The sequence below is a fragment of the Doryrhamphus excisus genome, linkage group LG13 (genome assembly GCF_037039965.1).
Source record: "Doryrhamphus excisus strain RoL-2023G ecotype Guam linkage group LG13, RoL_Dexc_Guam_v1.1, whole genome shotgun sequence".
Classification (NCBI taxonomy): Eukaryota; Metazoa; Chordata; class Actinopteri; order Syngnathiformes; family Syngnathidae; genus Doryrhamphus; species Doryrhamphus excisus.
The window spans coordinates 13,065,785-13,086,146 of NC_136369.1; the positions used below are offsets into that span (position 1 = coordinate 13,065,785).

General features: G+C 39.3%; 1 protein-coding gene across 8 annotated transcripts in view; it reads right to left on the minus strand.

Annotated features, from left to right (window-relative positions):
• LOC131139316 (CUB and sushi domain-containing protein 1-like) overlaps window positions 1-20,362 on the minus strand; it is a 373,565-nt gene that overhangs the window by 97,261 nt on the left and 255,942 nt on the right. For all 8 annotated transcript variants that reach the window (XM_058088813.2, XM_058088812.2, XM_078795676.1 and 5 more), the window contains exons 13-24: window positions 18,860-19,042; window positions 18,494-18,679; window positions 16,126-16,266; window positions 14,810-14,931; window positions 14,632-14,704; window positions 13,921-14,059; window positions 11,692-11,879; window positions 11,316-11,504; window positions 9,527-9,643; window positions 8,626-8,841; window positions 8,005-8,193; window positions 6,228-6,397 (exon numbers count right to left, since the gene is read on the minus strand). In XM_058088813.2, coding sequence (XP_057944796.2) covers window positions 6,228-6,397; window positions 8,005-8,193; window positions 8,626-8,841; window positions 9,527-9,643; window positions 11,316-11,504; window positions 11,692-11,879; window positions 13,921-14,059; window positions 14,632-14,704; window positions 14,810-14,931; window positions 16,126-16,266; window positions 18,494-18,679; window positions 18,860-19,042 — 1,913 coding nt within the window. The remainder of the gene's footprint in view (window positions 1-6,227; window positions 6,398-8,004; window positions 8,194-8,625; window positions 8,842-9,526; window positions 9,644-11,315; window positions 11,505-11,691; window positions 11,880-13,920; window positions 14,060-14,631; window positions 14,705-14,809; window positions 14,932-16,125; window positions 16,267-18,493; window positions 18,680-18,859; window positions 19,043-20,362) is intronic.

The window sequence follows — 20,362 nt, forward strand, 5'->3', positions numbered from 1 at the left end:
AAAAGTGGAAAAAGCATAATATTGTCTCTTTTAAATGTTTTCTTACATCTTTCATTCCTCATTTATGTGCATTTCCTTCATGTAAATCTACAATTGTAAAACCTTTGTGTTAGCATTTTTGAAACATCAACATATTAGCTTTGTGTTACAAGTGACAAAACACGAGTGGCATATCCACTATGTAATGAATAATAATAATAATTCATTTTTAGACTATGCATAGTGGCTGCATGGTGGAGGAGTGGTTAGCTCGCAGGCCTCACAGCTAGGAAACCCAAGTTCAAGTCCACCCTCGGCCATTTCTATGTAGAGTTTGCATATTCTCCCTGTGCATGCGTGGGTTTCCTCCCACATTCCAAAAACATGCTAGGTTAATTGACGACTCCAAATTGTCCATAGGTATGAATGTGAGTTAGTGTGCCTAAAGACAGCTGGGGTAGGCTCCAGCACCCTCCACAGCCCTTGTGAGGATAAGCGGTAGAAAATGAATGAATGTATGTATGCCGAGTGTCAAAAAAAAACAAGTTGCGGGTCTTGCGCCACAGTTTGGACACCACAGGTCAGCAGCATTCACCATACGGGGTGCTGTTTTTAACTTGAAATTTCTCACACAGCTCAAAGCACCCTCTATAACTTTAGGGCGTTTAGCCGAAACGCCATGTCTGTAAAATTTCAGCAAAAAATAGTGGTCTTCTAAACTTAGTAACTAATATCCACATAAGTCATTTGCCTATTTATTACAACACCTTAGCGATATATTGGATGCATTGTTAGCATGTCTTCCAAAGCATTTTGAGCAAAATCAATAGCAGTTGACACAATTGTGATTTACAGTGACTGGCTTTGACCATTAAGTGCGTGTGTACAATTTTTCAACCTTTCCTGACTTTTAATATGGTCGCAGTATGCCAAGTAATAAGATGCCCTTCATCAAAATCCAATCCAAACTTCTTCTTGGGTACACAATGTCTTTCTTAAAGTAGTCCGTTGTCGGGGACATTGTGACAAGAGGTGAAAAAAGATACATCCGAAGTATAGGTGTGAAAGAGTCAAATAGGTGAAACAATAGCGAGAAATCGATCAATGTAAGACAACTTGCCAAAAGTTTTTTCCTTCCATGTTCCTCACTTCCAACACAATCCCATTTCCTCTGTCACTATCCCCTAATTTTCCCTCTCTCTCCCTCTCTGACACCGTGTGCTTGTGTAAAACTCAGTATGGTTAATGAAAAGCCCTGCAGCTCATAAATCAACATGTCACCATCTGCCACCCCGTTCCCCCCACTGTCTGACGGACTATCTCAACTCTTTTCGCATATAACAATTCCAGCACTTGGTTAATATCTTAATCGTCCTTTTTTAACCTCAGGGTTGCGGAATCAAAGCGAATTTGGTCTAGCACTTTATTAGCATGTGTTGAAAATGTTAGGGTGAAAAGTTAGAAGAGCTGCAACGGCCTCCAGCTTGATGGAACTGTAAAACAAAGAGCTTTTGTTGGAATTAGTCACCTTGACCTTCTTATTAATGTTTTTCTTGCCACAGTATCGCTAAAGCCCAGGCATCTTGCTAAGGGATAACTGTACGTTTTTATTTTCTTTTAGTCATGTATTTACTTAAATAACAAATCTTTACCTTCTGTCATCAAGAAAGAACACGTGAGTCTGCATTATGTCTTGCTATTTATGATTATGTCTACTATATTGGATAATATGAATGTAAAAGTGACAATAAGTGAGTTCTTTCATGGCAGTCGCCGTGTGTGACTCGCCAATCCCAAAGCATGAAGTGTGAAGACATTATGAGGATTTTCCGGCATCACAATTACGGATAATGACGAGCAGTACTCCTTTCATGCTAATACTTGGCAAAAATGCATTATGCATAACAGATACTCATCTACAAGGAGTATCCGGCTCATCCCTACTTTATAGTGTGACCCTGCAGTGCCACATTATATAATAATGGTGCATTATGGAAAATGTCATACATTTTCATATAACTATGGAATAACACCCAATTTTTAATAGGCTGGCATATTTTGTAGCAGAATTCATGAATGCATTATGTAAAAGGTGTTGGTGCATTTTGTAATAATTTGTTACACACTGCAAAAGTTATTAGAAAATGTGGATGAGGCACTTTTTTATTACAAAATGCGGCAATGTTTATTACAAAATGTGTTCAAGAGTTTTACTTTATGTCATGTGATAATGTATTACATTATTACATAATGCAGCGTTATTACATATTTATGTATTACATAAACAGACACTAATGCCACGACATATAGGTAACATGATGGCAAGTCAAATCCAAAATATTTAATGTAGCCCTGAAAAGTAAACTCGCATATTAGGACAGCGGTAGTAGTGTCTCTGTTTAGGCTGCTCAGTACAAAATGGCAACACCAACAATATGTCATAATTGTCATATTTTTTGTCATTGCCATTGTCATAATACAAGAACGAAATGTATTCTGTAAGTAAGTTGCTTAAAAGGCTTTATTCAAGGTATATTGAAGTAACTACTTTGCCACTCCAAATCAAGGTTAAGGTTTTATTGTTTTGTTATTTTACTATCACAACTGTATGGCAGATGGGAATAGTGAAATGTTGATTAAAACAAATGCCTGTGAAGTAAAAAAAAATGGCTTTATTATGCCAACATTTTTGTCTTCTGGAGAAAATGAATTTTATTTTCATTATTTATTTTGGCTAAACAAACAAATCATTCATTCAGCAGCATGTTTAACCACAGTACTGTAACCAACTGTGCACCCAAATGAAGGGCTCTGCAGACAAATTCTATCAATTTTATAAATAATACCATTGAATGTAATAGGATATTCTTCAATCTTTACTTCTTCAAACTTTGCTTTTTTAAAATGCTTGTGGAATCTGTTTACCTTTGGAACTCATTCATTCTCACTCAATGAGCTGCCTCCTCCCAAGATGTACAGAACATATTATTATAGTGGAAGCTATTATGCAGTTCATCAGATCTATTCATGTGTGCGTCTGTTTGCCGCCGTGATACCTTCCCATAACAGGATCCCATTGCGAACAATTTTTTTTTTTCAAGAATCACGTTAAGCCTCTTTAAAAGCCAGACAGAACCCCGCTAATACAATCTAACCACATACACCCTCAGTCAATGCTCCAGGCCTAATAGTGATAATACAATCCAACCACATACTGGCTTAACCATGCCCTCAGGCCTAATACCGCTAAGAGACATTGTGAACAGAAACGGTTTTAGATGGTGTCTGTCGTACAGCGTCACAACTGTAAAATAACTCTTTTAGCTTCTCTTAACACACACTTCACATTGGCGACAGCAGATGTGTGATTAATTGCATGCCTTGAGATGATTTGGCATGTTCTGGTGAGGGTGAGCAACTATGACAAACAGCTGTCTGATTGGATTTCAAAGCAAACTAGCCAAATTGTGTTCAGAGGGTCAACAGCAAAAAACTGATTATGCTGTGTTTCAGCTTCTGTAGCTTCTGTGGCACAAAAGTGGGTATATAAGCAATTTGGCGCTCATTCAAATTTAAGACAGTCCACTGCACGTAAAAAAATATTGTATATATATATATATATACTCCTCATCAAAATATTTAAAGTCAGCAATTTTCTGTAAGCAAGCATTAAAGTGAAATAGGTTCACCACCTGATATGAAAAGTTAAAGAATACAGCCTTTAAAAGCCAAAATCTTGGCAAAAATGTAAATTCAATGTCATTTTCTGTCAGGCATTCGTATTGTCATAATCTGTTGATGCCAAAGGCAATAAAGCTTTCCCTTTTTGGACACGGTGAGGTCTCTCGCAGCGTTTGGACACAGTAATTTGAAACTTCTTTAAAATCCTGAGGGTTATGGAACAAAAAAAATTCAAGTGGTAGACTTAAAAAAATGTCACTAGCCCTGAGCACGAGGATCCGATTGTCAAGTCACAAGTCTGTCAAGACACGGGGTCATCCTGAGCACAAATGAAGGTTGTTAGCGGTGCAGAGGGCAATTTCAATAACGACATCTGTGAAAGAAGGCTTTTAAGAAGAAAAAAACATCTTCAAAGGCCTTGTCTCCTTCACTGCATGGAAACACGGAACACTGAAAGGTGAAAAAATGTTTGATTCTCTGATGAGAATAAATGTAATCTTAACGGCTTCCAACATTATCAGCTTGAGATCCCACCTGAGATGTTTTCCACAGAGCACAGTGAAGGGGGCACAATCATGCTTTTTCCTTCAATAGAACAATTAAGCTTCAGGTTGTGCATGGGCGTCAAACGGCAGTTGTTGCAGGAGGCAACATGAAATTGAAATTGAAATTTTTCCACTGGTCTTAACATGTTGTGCAGGAGTATATATATATATATATATATATATATATACATATATACATACAGTGAAGAAAATAAGTATTTGAACACCCTGCTATTTTGCTATTTCTCCCACTTAGAAATCATGGAGGGGTCTGAAATTTTCATCGTAGGTGCATGTCCACTGTGAGAGAGATAAACTAAAAAGAAAAATCCAGAAATCACAATGCATGATTTTTTAACAATTTATTTGTGTGATACAGCTGCAAATAAGTATTTGAACACCTGAGAAAATGAATGTTAATATTTGGTACAGTAGCCTTTGTTTGCTATTACAGAGGTCAAACGTTTCCTGTAGTTTTTCACCAGGTTTGCACACACTGCAGGAGGGATCTTGGCCCACTCCTCCACACAGATCTTCTCTAGATCAGTCAGGTTTCTGGGCTGTCGCTGAGAAACACGGAGTTTGAGCTCCCTCCAAAGATTTTCGATTGGGTTCAGGTCTGGAGACTGGCTGGGCCATGCTAGAACCTTGATATGCTTCTTACGGAGCCACTCCTTGGTTTTCCTGGCTGTGTGCTTCGGGTCGTTGTCGTGTTGGAAGACCCAGCCACGACCCATCTTCAATGCTCTGACAGAGGGAAGGAGGTTGTTCCCCAAAATCTCACAATACACGGCCCCAGTCATCCTCTCTTTAATGCAGTGCACTCGTCCTGTCCCATGTGCAGAAAAACACCCCCAAAGCATGATGCTACCACCCCCATGCTTCACAGTAGGGATGGTGTTCTTCGGATTGTACTCTTCATTCTTCTTCCTCCAAACACGCTTATTGGAATTATGACCAAAAAGTTCTATTTTGGTCTCATCTGACCATAAAACTTTCTCCCATGACTCCTCTGTATCATCCAAATGGTCATATGCAAACTTAAGACGGGCCTTGACATGTGCTGGTTTAAGCAGGGGAACCTTTCGTGCCATGCATGATTTCACATCATGACGTCTTAGTGTATTACCTACAGTAACCTTGGAAACGGTGGTCCCAGCTCTTTTCAGGTCATTGACCAAGTCCTGTCGTGTAGTTCTGGGCTGATTCCTCACCTTTCTTAGAATCATTGAGACCCCACGAGGTGATATCTTGCATGGGGCTCCACTCCGATTGAGATTGACCGTCATGTTTAGCTTCTTCCATTTTCTAATGATAGCTCCAACAGTGGACCTTTTTTCACCAAGCTGCTTGGTAATTGCTCCGTAGCCCTTTCCAGCCTTGTGGAGGTGTACAATTTTGTCTCTGGTGTCTTTGGACAGCTCTTTGGTCTTCGCCATGTTACAAGTTAAAGTCTTACTGATTGTATGGGGTGGACAGGTGTCTTTATGCAGCTAACGACCTCAAACAGGTGCATCTGATTCAGGATGATACATGGAGTGCAGGTGGACTTCTAATGGGCAGACTAACAGGTCTTTCAGGGTCAGAATTCTAGATGATACACAGGTGTTCAAATACTTATTTGCAGCTGTATCACACAAATAAATTGTTAAAAAATCATGCATTGTGATTTCTGGATTTTTCTTTTTAGTTTATCTCTCTCACAGTGGACATGCACCTACGATGAAAATTTCAGACCCCTCCATGATTTCTAAGTGGGAGAAATAGCAAAATAGCAGGGTGTTCAAATACTTATTTTCTTCACTGTATATATGTGTGTGTGTGCATATACAGTATATAGTATATAACATACTATATAACATAAAACGTGTAATTGTGCAAATAAGTATGTTTGTGTAAAAGTATACATACATGTACATTTATTTGCATATAGAACATTTTTGGTCCTGACCTGCATTCTGTGTGTGTGACTCTGCATTGAAATGCATGTATTTATGTGTGTGCATGTGGATAGACAAATACCCTGAGATAGTCTCCATCTTGCAGAGAGAAGCTCTCGGCTTTCAGCCTGATTCCTTGTCCCTTCTCCGTCGTGATGCGATAGATGCACTCGTGGTTATTGTCATAGTTGGATGGAAAGTTTGGAGAGACAAGAACACCTTCTGGTCCCAAAGAGGTGGCTCCACACTCAGCTGGAGCGACAGAATAAAATGGGCAGACATAACATGGATCAAAGTCAGTGCAATTTCACCTTATTATCTTTGAACAGACACATATTTGGTCTGGCTTTGTCTACATTGTGTGAGGATACCAGTGGGCCAACACAGGAGGCAGGGAGGAACACACAACACAACCTGACCATGGTGATGAAAAACAACCAACCGCATAGAGTAAAATGTCCTTTCCAGAAAAGAATAATGAACTGTGGCCAATAGTAACGTACACTAAACATTTCTAGGGGGGAATATAACAAACAAATCTAGAGTACATACTTTATATATCTATTATGTATGAATGGAATATTTCAGAGTATAGAAGGAGGATAGAATACCTAGCTCCAAACTCCTAAATACGTTTTTTTACATTATTAGACCCCCCCAGACATGAACAAACACCCCTAAGCACCTTTATACTTGTATTACCCAACACTCTAGATAATAGCCATTTAAGACATAAATAACACTCGTGCTCATGTATGTTGCTATAAATGTGTTCTAAAGGGGAACGGAGTGGCAGGAGACCAGGAAGTGATGCCGGGGGTTCAGAGTTGAGTTTTAGCTTGGTGTGGGTAACGGATCCAATAGTTGTTGTACCCCTTATTTTATCAAAGATTATTGTACCTGTTGTGAAATCATTCAAATCTGCAATAAAAGCCTGTTGTTCCGGGAATCAAGTCTGGTGTGTGTCTCAGCGAAAAATGCAGTAACATTACTGACAATTTTCACTACAGCTCTTGTATTGGATCTCATTAGAATGTCCAGGTGTGCCAAATGTTGTGGCCAGGGAATGAAGGGATAGCAGATTTAGCAAACAAGTGCGGGATTTGTCTTTGTATGGAGTACAAATACCGTTGTATCAAATACAAATACTTTACAGGCAGGAAAACAAATGGCACTAGCAGTTATACAAGATGGTAAAAATACATCATAGTCATAATATTTAAGTAACTTTAAGTAACAAAGATAACATATATATAGCATATATATAATATTGTGAATAAAGGAGAGGGGGGTGACAGGCAGAAATAATGAGAGAGAACTGAATCTAAACAAGAGCCATTTAAGATTATGCGTGGAGAAATTAGGATAGGGAAAACAGGAGTAACAAAAGTATTAACACATTTTATATTGCTGGTAATACTCTAATGATCTCCCTGAGGAGTGTCTGTGGAGAGCAAGCGAGATAATGTGAGGGACATTTACAAAGTGGATAAACCCAGTCAATATTTTAAAGTAAACCTCTGCGTACAGATCAGTATCCAAACAAACAGTGAGAATAAGATCAGGACCTTTACAAGTTTCACAATAAATACCTCAAATAACCAATCATGCAGACTCTACATTATTATTCTGCTACTTCCAAAAGGCCCTATATCAAATAATCAAGCATAAAGTCACAATGAGAAGAAAGTAGCAAGCTACCAATTTATCACACGGTGGATAAACTGACATTTGAACTGAATGCACCAAAAAAGAAAAAAATTGTTGATTGCTGCTGGATAGAACTAAAACAGAAAGGCTCAGTTGTACAACGATACAACTTTGTCTTGATTTGGTTTGTGTACATTTGTTTGTCTCACCTATACATCTTGGCAGTGTGTTGCTCCACACTCGCCTGCCTCCACCAAGGCAGGTGATCTTGCTGTCTCCTTCGAGTCGGTAACCGTGAAAACAAGAGAAGGCCAGCGAGTCACCAACTTCAAATCTGAATCCCGTTCGTCTGCTGAACGCTGGTACTCCTGGATCCTCACAAGGCTCCAAGTCGTATTCTGTACAAAAGCACACAAAAGTGTAAAAAACTTGCCATGCACCCTGACTGTTGAGTGTGCTATAATTTTTCAGACAAATATACCACACCATGACATCGTTATTAAATTCTAAAGTTTGACCCCATAAGTCAGACAGACTTTCAATTTCTCACACAGCTCAATGTACTCCACAAAAAAAAAAAAAAGCTAACTTTTCAGTGTTTAACCGAATCATCTAGAATTTGGTAGACACCATTAAGGGACTGAAAAGCAAACGTCTGTAAAATTTGAGGAAGACTGGTTACAAAACAAGTAAATCACTTTTGCAGGGGCATAGGTGGGGCTTTGCAACTCATATCCGTATTAGATATACATGTCTTCCAACCCATAGCGGGTGAAAAACATGTTATTCATCTGACACGACTGTTTATACAATAAAAAAAGTTATCTTACCTGAAAACGTAATATTAAATCCTTCATAACTCATGGAAAAATCGGATATGAATCGCAGCTGGGCACTGAAATTCCCGAAGAGCCCCGCTTTAACGCTCGGGGGCAGCACTGAGCCAGTTAGTCGAGCTACTGGAACCAGGAAATTGCCGTCCTCTGTGATGGACAGGTAGTCATGGTTCTCCTCCAAATGGAAAGTATGGAAGACAAGGTGGACTCCTGGGAAAGTCACAGTGAAGTAGAGGGATTGACGTGCAGGTGAATGGATGATTGGATGATTGATGGAAAGAGCCAGACAGAAAGTACATTTTAGTGGATACACACCAGAGAGCATTTACACACATACATACATTTTTGGAAAGTTAAATCAAGATATATGATACACAATGCAAACTCTTACAGGAAGAAGAAAATACCATGTGAAAGTGAAGCTTGACATACTTAACTTAAAGGTGCAACAACAATTCTGCACTGGAAATTATATAATTTGCAATAAAAGCAGTATAATTTGTCACAATTTAAAAAAAAGATCCAGTCAAGAAGATCGAGAGGATACACTGAATTCAAATTCTGCCAAAGGATTTTCCCAGTTGCATACATTATGGTTATTGATAACCACAAATATATACAGTTTGTTGCTTCAAAAAACAAATAAAAAATATGAGCCCAGTGTCAACAAACTATATACAGTATATGTGTATATGTGCATATATATATATATATATATATATATATATATATATATATATATATATATATATATACAGCATATATATGTGTGTGTGCGTATGGGGAATCCTACCTCCTACCACGATAAATGAGGCATGACTGTATCTTCTCAAGTTTGATAGCACCCGTGTTTTTTTGAAGCAAGTGAGATAACACTGTGTAGGTGTCTTCTTACCTTTACCATGAGATACCTCTATGGTCCAAGTGCAGTTCAAAGAATTGGGATAGAAGTCAGGAAATCCCGGTGAAAGAATGGTGCCCATTTTTCCATAGACATATCCTCCACACAGCGCTATGGAAACACAAACATTACTATGTTTAAAGCTTAGAGAAAGTGCAATCAAGTCAGTTAATGTCATATTTCTCCAAACCAAATGTTTCTTTTAAAGGACCATAATCAAGTTGAATTTGACTTTATTATATGTGTAAAATGTATAATTGCTGGACCTTTGTGAACCGAGCACAGGGCTGACATGGTTGATATTAAAATAATTGCAGGAAGGAGAGATCATTTTAAAAGTCATAAAAACTTTTTTTCCAGGGGACGCTCAGAGGCAACTGGAGGAAGTCAGAAACAAGGAATTTACAGGAAGATGGGTTTGTGGAGCTTCGGAAATAAATTAAGATGCTCAAACGGTACACATGGAAGACCTGTATAACTGCCATTGTTCTGACCGCCAACAGACTTGAGCATCACGCAACACTCGCTGGCACAGAACAATAAAGGATTCTGCTGTTGTATTGTTGGAAGGTTTATTAGAGTTAGAGTGCTAATTAACTCCTGGTAAATCGTATACATTGTATTACCTACAGTACTGTATTTCTGAGTGTTGAAAGAAGTGAGTGTTGAACTTCTGTATGTATCACATATTTTATCCAATTCTGTTGAAGTGCTTCAAATAACAAACACATTGCACTGAATTGATTCTGAATGTTTAACTTTCATACAATGCTTCAATTTTCGAGCCTTGAAAAAATCATCATTTATCAATCAAATGAACATATTACAGCGATTTTATATGGACAGGTAAAACAGAGCTTTTTTAGATCGTATTATAAGAAATGTGTGATATTTTCTTGTGTTTGTAACCATATTTAACTACAGAACAAGTTATTGATTCTTGGGTGTTTCATGCTGTGGTAGACACACATTTGTGCACCTTATTCATGCATACGGCCATTAAAAACAACAACACAAACATCCATGATGTCTCCAGGGCTCCATGTAAGTGAGGGCTGATATTGAAGATAATGTACATGTTATTGTATACCTAATATCTCATTATATTAATTAGCAGAGGTGCTGCAATGCGTGACCATGTCAGCTGAGTTGGCCTTTTCTGAGCCTGGTGACGTGATAATGCCAGTTAGATGAATTAATTTACTCTCATCACAAACTTTGGTTCATACTGATGATGGACTGGTTGCCAGCCAATCACAGGGCACATGTAGACAAACAACCATTCACACTCACATGGACTCACCACTCCTATGGACAATTTGGAGTCGCCAATTAACCTAGCATGTTTTTGGAATGTGGGAGGAAACCGGAGTACCCGAAGAAAATCCACGCATGCACGGGGAGAACATGCAAACTCCACACAGAGATGCCAGAGGGTGGAATTGAACCCTGGTCTCCTAGCTGTGAGGTCTGCGCGCTAACCACTCGACCGCCGTGCAGCCGGCAAATACGTAAATAATAAAAAAAAACATGTTTGGGTGGACTAATGAAGACATATCTTAAATGCACCACCCGCCACTACTGTGTTTTATGTCTAACTCAACTTATATGACCGTCATAGAAATTGAACTCATTCATAATATGGTTTTGCTTTTTACCTCAGCAACATAGCTCTGACAGCATGAAAATGACTTCCACCAGCTGTCTCATCATTTGTTTACTAAAGAAAGATCATCTCTCTGCAGGTCTCCAAGAGGGGCAAAAATCATTGCAGCATTCTCACCATCACAGCTGGGAAGAGCGTGACTCCACTGATGATTTTGCTCACAAACAATGGGCTCCTGATCACTCAGCGTATATCCTAGGTCGCATGTAAACGAGACGCGAGAGCCGATGGAGAAGCTGCTGCCATGGCGACGTCCATTGACCGGTATACCAGGGTCAAGACAAGAGTCAGACTCCATTTTCACACCTGGAATTCACATCACACGTGCATAAATGCCACAGAGTCAAGAGGGTGTGTGTGGATACGTGTGCATACATAACAGGGTTGTCATTACACATTTATGAATATACGACTTGAGTGCAGCCTTCATATTTTGTATGAAACGTTTCTCATTGCATGTCTGCTAACTTGTTATCACTCAGCCAATCCTTACTCTCGTATCTGATGCTGAAGCCTGTTGCTGAGCGACTGTTGTCAGTGGTGAACAACAGGAACAGGAAGTTGGATGTAGAAATCAGGAAATGAGGTGCCTGGGTGCCGTGGTATTCCCCAATCAGGGGGGAGGAGGATGAGGGGCCATCCCTGATTTCTAGTGTATCATAGTTGACTTCAGTCTGGAACCTGGGCAGCGACACAAAACAAGGCAAATGCGATGTCGTGGAATCAAACATCAAACACCAAGATGACTTGTGTATGCAAACATTTTAATTACACAGCTAACAACTGAAGCAACAGATGACTACTTCCATGTTCAACCTGCTTATTATTTATTTAAGTGGTCGTCAACATATTTCAGTTGCTGTACGTGAGAACATGTTTTCACTCACTTTTCTTTCAATTCAAAAGGCATCTTTTTTCCTCAAAAACTTTCTTGAATTAAAGTAGCCATGCCTTCTCCAACCTATCATTGTTGGAGAATAAACATTATAGGGATAGGGTGTTATTTGAACACAATTAACTATTTGCAGAGATAGAGGAGATAAAGGAGACACACACAAAAAAAATAAACCCACAAGCAGCAATTTAAAATAACTTGAAAATATCCGTACAAAACTAAACAGCAAAGTTGTGTTGTGTCTGCACAACACATTTGCATAAATGCAATCCAACACAAATTGAATGCCTTATAGGCAGCAAGGGTGATGTGGCCTTTATGTTTAAGTTCCAAAATAGATAGATTTCAGCCACAGCAATTTCATGCTATGCTGCTTCTGCTTGTGGCTCATTGCCAGAAAGAAAAAGTGAAACTCCATCATTAATCATTTACTGCAGCACATACTACGTTTACATTTATCTGACCATCTCATAGCACCTGACTAACTGAAAGAGTGACTGACTCAACCAAAAAACTGCATTTCCCATAGAAACTGCATGTGCATGCAGAGAAGGGGTGCCAGCTAACGATGGCTGAAGCGGAGGTTGCGACAGTTTGGAACTCGCCCTGACAGAATCGGACAAGATCTGAGGCGGTCCACCTCTTAGAGGCGCTGCCACAGAGAGCTCCGCTTTGACTGATGATCATCCCAAGACCCGCGGCAGACTAACTCTCCTGATGTCACTTCATCTTTGAACGGGGGCTATTATGTCATTTCAGTTGACTTCATATACAGTGGTATGAAAAAGTTTGGGCACCCCAGGTCATTTCCAGGATTTTCCTTTATAAATAACTACTTGTTTGGATTAGCAATTTCAGTTAGTTCCAGAACTTGTGCAATAATTATTGCATAAATTTGGGTCCCCTTGTTGTTTTATTGCTTTAAATACCTTTGACACTAATTACTGGAACGCAAAATTAGTTTGGTAAGCTCATTGACCCTTGACCTGCAGACACAAGTGAAGCCAATCATGAGAAAGGGTATTTAAGGTGGCCAATTGCAAGTTGCATCTTCTCTGAAGAGTAGCAACATGGTAGCCTCAAAACAACTGTTTGTTCAACATCATGGTTTAGGGGAAGATTACAAAAAGCCAACTCCCACTCTGAGGAACATAGTGTGGAAATGGTTAAGGCCCAGAGTGACAGGCCGAGAAAAATCTCATATAAGCAGAGGTAAAGGATGGTGGGAAGAGTCAAAGTCAACCCACAGACCAGTTCCAAAGACCTACAAAATGATCTTAGTGTCGATGGTGTCACTGTGCATCGTTCCTATTCAGTGCACTTTGCACAAGGAGATGCTGTACGGGAAAGTAATGTGGAGGAAGCTTTTTCTGCACACATGCATGCCACAAACAGAGTCGCTTCAGGTATGTTAAAGCACATTTGGACAAGCCAGCTTCATTTTGGAATAAGGTGTTGTGGACTGATGAAACTAATTATTTAACATATAAATAAATAATTATTTGGACATAACTTCTCTCAACAGGATTTAGGTCACGGGAGGCATTTTTGTCCCTTATTGACTTATTCAATTTTACACAGCTTGGATTTGGAAAATGTGCATAAAAAAGGTGATACAGCCAAAATAGTCACTTGCCTCATACAGTATTTCTGCACACAGTGTATAGTTTAAGGAAAGAAAAGCTAATGCAATGTGGAAAACTCACATACCACAGGACTACCTTAATTATTTTTTTTCTAAATGTCCCTTGCAAAGTGGATGCAGTGCAACAATCACTGCAAAGGCAACACCAAAAGAAATGTGCCCCGATGGCAACAAAAACTTACCTGTCAAAGTGTATCTTCACAGCGTGATCAGGCAGGGCTTCTATCACCCACTGGCAGTTGAGAGAATCTTTATAGAAGGAAGGCCATCCAGGAGACAGAAGAACTCCAGCCGGAGCAGTGAGATGGCCCCCACATGGCGCTACGGTGAGAAGAAGGCATACGCAATTCATTTTCTTTTCTTCTTTTTGAGTCTTGGTATCCATTTTTCAAAACCACAATAAAATCAATCCAGTTTATTTAAAATCTGTATTCCTTTCAGAATGTCTAAATTGTTAAGGAACATATTCAGATTCATTAAATAATACCGCACTGAGTCTGACTAGTTCACATTCAGGCCTAAATAATTATGGCTTGATTATTGGTGAGGAAATCCATATTATGTATGTTTCAAATGATGCCAGAATGGCTTTTTGCTTCTTTGCAGCTCAGTTGGCTGCAGGCAGTAACATTTAATCCCCACTCAGTAGAAATTCCATTTTGAAATAAAGATATTAACATTTGTATAGTTTGCATTACACATCAAAATAGATGATATTATGAAAACATATTCAAATATGTTTTCATTCGATCTGAATTCAAAATGAGAGCATTTCGTAACGTGTGAGTTCAGAAGTAAAAAATCTGGTGAGAAACGCTTGGTGAGACTATAAACTTTTCCCAATGATAATCCATTACTCATGCATGTCACAAATAGAACGGGCGTGTGTTTACCTTCACAGCGAGGTACTGCCGCAGACCAAACAACATTTCCATCCTGAATGATGCAGGTGACCTGGTCTGACCCCTGTAAACATTTATCTATGATTTAAGAGGCTCCTCATTGCCATACAGGAATGCAAAAGTCCTTCTAACATAATATTGTTTTTTTTTATTGTGTCATATCAATTACCTGTGTTCTAATGAATCCTTGGTCACAACGGAAAGCCACGGAGCTGCCAAGCTGAAATTGGTCGCCATATCTTTGACCATTGACAGGGACGCCTGGATCGTGACACTCATTCTGGCCAAATGCTATAAAGACATCAATAGAAAATACGATCACCTATTCAAACTCAAAATGTGAGTTCAATACAGAAATTAAGGCTGCACGGTTAAGTGGTTTGCACGCAGATCTCACAGCTAGGAGACCTGAGTTCAATTCCACCCTTAGCCATCACTGTGTGGAGTTTGCATGTTCTCCCCATGCATGTGTGGCGAACAAATCATGACTATTCCATTGGTTTTAATTTCCAGTGGTTTAGAGCGGCACTGCGAGCCGTTTCTAATATTGTGTCTACATCGTGTATCTACAGGACAGAGGCTGCTGTTGTTTTACATCTCATTTGTGGTTGTGTTTCATTGTAATTAAATACAAATAACACATTTGTAATTTTAAAATATGGGTATGGCAACTCTGTCATGTTTATCTTTATTTTCTCTCCATTCCAGAGATTAAACTGATCCCACCAAAGTCTACATGCAGCCATCGGATGTGCCTAAGGTTAATTAGCTACTGATTGAGAGGAAATGAGATGAGAGAATACAGGGGGAAATGCTATTGCATCAATTCATGTGTACTGAAAAAAATCATAAATCTACATTTATTATGCAAGGTATGTTTGTAAATGGATATGTCTACATATCGGCATGTATGACTGCATATGTGAAGGCTAAAGATAACATCAACTGAACACACTTTGCATCAAGGTAGTTTTGCATACAATCTGAGGAGTCCAAAACTCTACTGCTGCCAGTTTTAGCTGTTGAGGAAAACTTTTGTTTATTTTCCAATTCTGTGCATGCAATGTTGTCACTGAGTCACTTTTCTGTTTCTTTTTGTTGATGTCTTCACATCCTGAACTTGTGTCTGTTCTGTCATTCACCGGTTGCTGTTCACCCGTTCCTGATCTTTGCCTGCTGTATTGGATTTTTATTTGCTTTTTATTTTTTTGAGTTTTCAGCCATGGAGCACACTTCTTTTCTCCCGCTGCTGCCTGTCAACTTCAGTGAAGTCTTTGTTCTGCTTAACTACTGCCTCCATGTTGTCTTTCTACATTCGGGTCCTTTTTTTGATTCCGTGACAGATCCTACAAAAACAAGTCTAGGTGATAAGGAAACAAGATGCTGAATGTAAAATGTACCGAATGAAGCAGGGCTAATGTGAAACATCAACAAGTTGATGATAAAAAGGTGCCTCAATGTAGATCAAAAAAGAGCGACACCTACTTGTATAGCTGATATTGAAGCCTTTTCCGGTGTTGGAGTGATCCGACTGAAATTCCAGTCTCATTATGTGTCCGTTTGAAGCGATTTGGGATGGAACATCCTTTCCAGAGAATGTCCCAAATGTTGTTGGCTCGGATACACCTGAAAGAGAGGTTTTGATGGCTCAGAATACACTCGTCAATACGCTGAAAAAAAATGCGAGCCTAACTTAACCAAACAATAAATAACAAAAAAGTAATACTGAATACTGAATAAAGTCTGCTTTTGAAAAGCGATCATATAAATGTTGTACAGAGGCAATACACCTTTTTTCATCTGAAAATGTTGCTTTTGAAAATTAATACTCAAACATAAAAAAGTGAAAATCTGAATATTCCTAAGAACCGAACACTCAGAATAATTAATATATGATATTTTATGCAATTTTTCAAACTACAATACAAACAAAAGCTATTTTCAAAAATGTCAGACACTATCACTAAACTGCTTGTAGCACTGGAATCATGAATGTATCTGTACCATGAGTGAACCACATGTAGAATGCACTCCACAGAGTGAAATCTGAGTGATTAATAATTGAACATACAGTACATGCCTTGTCATACAGTACATGGCCCAAGTCTCACACATGTATTTGTTTATCCCATTATAGTTTGCTACAATAATTGGCTGTTATTCAAGTCTGACATCCGCCCATTGAGTGAAATGTATACAGTATGAAAGCACTCTGCAAATCAGAATGATGTCATTCATGGTTCATCATCCATTCAATGGATAATATCTCATCATTAGACAGTGACAGTCGAGCTGTCTAAAGATTAGACACTAATGTAATGACCCGGGCTGGATATACAGTTTTCTTGTACACTTTGCCTCCATACCGTAGTATGTCCATTCAATGCATTCTGTGTCCATTTCCATACAATCAAGCACAATAGCTAGTTCGTAAAAGTACATTTTGGATCGATTAAGTCATGTATAAGATAAAACAAACGCTGAAATGAAACTGTCACTTTAGCATATGACATTGTTTGTACAGTACTGCAGACAACTGATGCTAGTTGTGACGTTTGCAGGTTGGCATGACCTCAAGAAGCACAAGCAGGAACCTAGTGCAGGTAAAGAGTATTTAATTATAAGAGGGTTGCAAAGCAAAAGAGGTAAACTGCCATTTGGCACAGAAGTCACACAGCAACAATGGAACAAGCAATGCACCCACACAGAGAGACGCTACTCACAGAAGTAAATAATCACAGAAAAAATCCAGAAAGGAAAGTAAAACAGAAAACAGAACAAAACCGGAAGTAATGCAAACTGAAAACTGGAACTGAGGAACTTTGGTTTCCAAAGTGCATATGCCGAGGGACCAGTTACGCCTATATACAGCATCCTTACTTTACTCCATTGAACACTGGGTGCAATTTCCGGGCTGTGACTCATTGAGGGACCTGGCTCAGGTACCAAAGCACCAGACAGGCGTTGGTGGTTCACAAAACAGGTTAGAGGGCTGACAGCAGTTTCAAAAGATGCTGCATTTGAATACATCCTCAGGAGACTGACAGTAAAGGGAACGAGATGTCCTGATCATTAGAGCTATAAATGTATCCTAGAAAATTCTGTCACAATGACAGGAAGTCTTGTACAAAGTATTCATCATGTGCTCGGAGACCTGAAACGCATGATGCTCCTTTAGCCCGTAAAGCGTTCACTGTATACCCATTTAATGAAGCAAAAAAAGCACACGCATTCCCAGTGGTCTGCGCACATGTACCTACGAGTCTCGTGGAACATCAAATCTTAAATACCTATAAGCTCAGAAAGGTTTGACTTCAGCCATCAAAACAGCATTCTGCACTTTTTGTTGCTGGTTTTTTTATTCTGAATAAATGACCATTCTCAACAAAAAAATTGAGAATAGAATATAGGACATAAGCAATACAGAAGGACCCCGGATCTCTGAAAAATCTCCTAATCAAGGAGAGCTAGTGGCCAGCGAGCATATGGACGAACTGAAAACTGTTGCTGACATCCCAACACCTGCTGAAGGATGCTGCAGCCTCACCCCAAGTGATGCTACGCAGTTTGACCAGTCCCTGTTCCCCTGTGCACAACACCAGGCAAACCTGAAAATACTGCAGCCGGAAAATAAAATTTTCTGCTCAAAAGTGGCCTGCAGGGTCTGAAAGCTCCTCTTCGACATGAATGCAGAGTATAACTGCTTTATTAGTTATTCGTCCTGATGTTATGTTCATTTGTTTTTCCTTCTAAGTGGCAAAAATGGGCACTTCCTTGAATTGTACTCTTATCGTAGTACATTAGCATTATTTTTTAAGTGACCAATATGATTACTGGCTTTAGCGCTGCTCACCTTCGTCTTTGACCACCAACCAGTCAAACTGAGGCTCCAGGTCAAAGTCTGAGAAGAGCAGGTGGATGCGGCTCCCTGGTTCCGAAATAATCAACCACACGCAGTTGAGGTTGTTGCCGTATTCCTCGGGATAGTTTGGGGATAGCACGGTTCCAGACGGGGCCGTGAAGTTGAAGAAACATGAGACTAGGAGGACAAAGGACAATAGGGAAGAAATGATGTTAAATAAAAAGGTAATTAAGTGAGAACACAGACAGAGAGGAAAGGGGATGCAAAGGGGACATAGAGGAATGCTTAAATAAAAACTCAATTAATTTTACTGTTTTAGAGCAGAAAAGCAATTTAAAAGATAACACGACTACTTACAGACACAGCTGGGTTTATTACCAGACCACTGGTTATTATGCTGGCACGTGATGCTCCTCTCGCCGACCAATTCAAACGCAGACTGGCAAAAGAAGGTCAGCACATCCCCGTGCTGGAAGCCATCGCCGCTACGACGACCGAACACTGGCACTCCGGGATCTCCGCAGCCACCCTTTTCAATCTCTGTGACACACAATAAAAAGAAACATTTTTTAACACAGATAATTAATGCCAAAATGCAAGATAGGGACATTCAGATAACAATTCTTCTTTTCAGGTAACGTAAGAACAATGAAAGAAGGAAATGTAGGGATAGTTTACCATTTGTAGGTCTGTCAATGGTACATAGTACAACATAAGATACAATATGCTGAAACCAGACACTTCATTCAGCAGTAGGCTGTACTCTCCACACTGTAGAGTCTACAGTGTATTTATAAAGGCGGTATTAGCTTCTTCTCATAATTCTCTTCGATCATCATAAGAAATAAGACTTCATACAATACAACTGTATAAGACTGAATGAGCTGATGCTTTTTCATGTTGAAAAAGGTCTTCAGAGGTTCATTTAGGGTTTCGGATTCGACTGACTCCTCTCCATATTTCCCCGTGGAGACTTCATGGCAAATCAGACTCGGAACTCCTTGGAAAATAGCCAGAATGTGCTGTGAGGTCATATTTCTGTGCAGTCGCAGATGAAAGAATGATGTGTTAGGTACTTTACCTATGGATACTGTCACTGCAACCTGGACACTGTTTACTCTACATCGACATCTCTCCAGTTTATAGTCTCCTGGTAGTAGTCAGCGAGGACAACTTCAACAAATATACAGAACTGGATTGCAAATGGTGTGTAGTACTTCAAATAACTGCAGCTATATAGCTGTCAAAACCAAATAGTTTATATTTTAGAATTACTCACTCATTTGGGAGTGTTAGTTAATCCCTCGTTTGTCGTGGTTAATTGGTTCCAGACATCACTGAAAATAGGAGTCCTTATTTATAAGTGGAATATTTTTGTAGTTAGAGCATAAAAAAGCCTGTTTATGCATACAAATTGTTCTAAATACAGTTTCCAACATTAATAGAGCCTCTGGACATGAACTAACACCCCTATAGTCACCTTTACACTCCTAATACCCAACAAAGTAGAAATAATAAGCGTGCATGAACCATTTAAGACAGAAATATGACTTATAAATCTATTACATAGGTGAGCTATGTGGTGGGCAGAAAGGGACTTACATCTGTGGTTCAGGGTTCGGTTTTAGTTTGGCGTGGGTTACTGATGCAACAGCAGCCAGTTTTAACCGTGATCGACTGAAGCTGTGAATTCTAATTCTACATGCAAATTCCCCTGTTTCACCAAAAACAATTTCTCCCCAAGAATGTAAGTCACTTGCACACACCACTTACATAGAGAAGAAATATACAGGAATCAGACACACAATCTGGAAAGGCTGTGGCACTTTATGAGGCCTCATATGCTGATTTTAAGATAAA